Source organism: Zeugodacus cucurbitae, chromosome 4, assembly GCF_028554725.1.
Source record: "Zeugodacus cucurbitae isolate PBARC_wt_2022May chromosome 4, idZeuCucr1.2, whole genome shotgun sequence".
Lineage (NCBI taxonomy): Eukaryota > Metazoa > Arthropoda > Insecta > Diptera > Tephritidae > Zeugodacus > Zeugodacus cucurbitae.
In genome coordinates, this window is record NC_071669.1 from 64139404 (window position 1) to 64141869 (window position 2466).

At 42.9% G+C, this 2466-nt stretch overlaps 1 protein-coding gene across 1 annotated transcript; it reads right to left on the reverse strand.

Moving 5' to 3' along the window:
• Window positions 1-1416: 1416 nt before the first annotated feature.
• On the reverse strand, window positions 1417-2234 carry LOC114803846 (larval/pupal cuticle protein H1C). Its single transcript, XM_029039563.2, has one exon. The coding sequence runs from the start codon at window positions 2073-2075 to the stop codon at window positions 1506-1508; it is 570 nt and encodes a 189-aa protein (XP_028895396.2). The 5' UTR covers window positions 2076-2234; the 3' UTR covers window positions 1417-1505.
• Between the last annotated feature and the right edge of the window lie 232 nt (window positions 2235-2466).

Here is a 2466-nt window from a genome sequence, read left to right on the forward strand (position 1 = left end):
TAAAGCTGTAGAAACATACACGCATAAATAAATTTGTGACATTTTCCAACAACACATTCATCCTTACTCTCACACACACCCAACTTGTGGCGGTCCAAATTTAAACTGATTATCGCGGATTACACGCACAATTGGCCTGCCAGCCAAATAAATAACTCTCCCTGTGTGTGTTTATCCTCATAAGCTCCGCAGCTGGATCACAAACAAAATGTCAAAATTCATCAACATCCTTAGAGTTTCGCTGCAGGCGTTCTTATCCTTAAGACACACACACACAGCCAGATTCCCACTCACAATCGTAATCAAATTTGCATTATTTACAAATTTAGTTGAGTTGCGATTTGTTCAATGTGAGTATGGATATCCTTTTTCGTATTCTTTCCATCGTACTTAAATCAGTTATATCCTTAGCAGTATCCCTCAAGTGACTTCGGCTGCTTGGTAGCTACTTTTGTGGCGCTATAATTTAAACTCACTGATATTAGACTCTCGGCGGAAGTCAGTTAATTTGCATATTAACAAATGTCTCCATTATTTGGGTGTCAGCGTTGATGATGATGCTGACGATGATGACTGCCAATGAGTCTTACTAAATTATGTGGAAAATTGAGTTAGACGGCAGTGTCAAGAGCTCACAAAATTAATAAGCGATGGTTTTTAAATTGCATAGCGATAGTTAAATAATTATTTTCGGGATCAAACAGTTAAGTAAATTGAGTTTTTAACCACAAATCCTCAAGTTCTAGATTCGGACTCCAACGGATCCCAGTCTTTGGCGTAATAGAGTTTCCAGAATTAAATCCATCAGTCCTTCGGAATCGGTCTTATCCTTCACATCCCCAAGACAGCGGTCGACGTGTTTGAGTTATTCGCTTCTCTGGCTAAAACATAGAAATCGTTAACTCGGACCTAAACCGCTAATCAAACGATCAATCTTAGTGCAATCCCACTCAGAAGCAGCGGACTCGAATATTAATGATTAATAACATAGCCACACAAAAAATAATCCGCGACCTCGAGAACCCCCTAGTAACGGGTTTTGAAGCTATTCCGATGAATTTTCCAAAAAGCGTCCGCCATATTGGATCCGCCATTTTGAATTTTGAAAAACCGACACCGGATTCGTAATCAGCGACCCCGAAAACCTCCGATTAACGAGTTTCAACGAAACCGATGAATTTTAAAACTCTCTCAAAACCCTGATCTGATGGGGTCATGGACCTCGAATCGAATTCAGCGACCCCAAAAACCAGGTCATGACAAAGATTTTTGTGTGGCTGTATGATTTAAAGCTATGTAGTTTTCTATTGAGACTTGTTACTTTCAAATTTCATCGACTTTGGACTTAGACAAATTCTGGAAAGTATAACCTCTAAGCGTCTTGAAGAAAAATTAGTTGAATAAAAACCGGAAATATTTATATTTTACAACAAAGTTATTTGTTTTATTAACAATAATAAATGAACAGTTAACACATTCAACAAATTACGTGCAACAACAACTACTTAATATCCCCAGTGTGTGCCGAAACCATCGAAGGCGACATGAGCGACAGCAGCAGCTGGCGAGTAAGCAATGGCTGGAGCAGCGGCGACATGTCCGTAAGTAGCCACTGGAGCGGCAGCAACATGACCATAAGTGGCAACAGGAGCAGCGGCGACATGACCGTAGGTGGCAACTGGAGCAGCATGAGAGTACACAACCGGAGCGGCGACCTTAGCGACTGGCGAGAGAATAGTTTTGCTGACCAAAGGAGCAGCGGCGACGACGGGAGCTACAGCAGGAGCAGCATAGGTGGTCACAGTCTTGGCGATAGCTGGAGTGTAGACTTTGTTGTTGATGCGTGTGTCCGATTGGCGTACGCTGGAGTAAGGAGTATCCACAGCCTTGGAGTGATGGGAGCCAGTGCCGGCGAAGGAGCGCACGACATTTTGGTGGGTTGTGGCCACAGCATCCACGGAGGGATTGGCTATCTTGGCGACGGCAACAGGGGCCACAGCGACGTGGGAGAGGATGGCGCCGGCGTTGGCAACGGCGAGGAAGGCGGCGAAGGTGAGTGCGAATTTGAAAGCCATTTCGGAGTTTGTTGGTTGGAAAGCGACTGAAGCTTGTGATGCGCTGAAACTGCAAGTGTCAACTGATGCTGTTTCTCGGCGGCGGAGGCGTTTTTATACAAATGTGACATATTTAGGCGCTGCCAGTAGTTAATTAGTGGCAATTGAATTTCATAAAATTTCTATTTTTAAATTTTCTTGCTTAACATTGAGCAGGCGTGTGCAAAATATTAGGTGAGCTTGTCAATTGTATTGACCGACGTGTGACGAATTCGCTTGTAAAAATTTGTCAACTGGTTTTTTAATAAGATTTGTTAGTGCGAAAAGCGAAATAAAGAAATGTAAATAATACAGATCATGATTAAGCAGATTGTGGTAGCGCGCTGGTAGCGGTATTTCGTTACACGGTAAG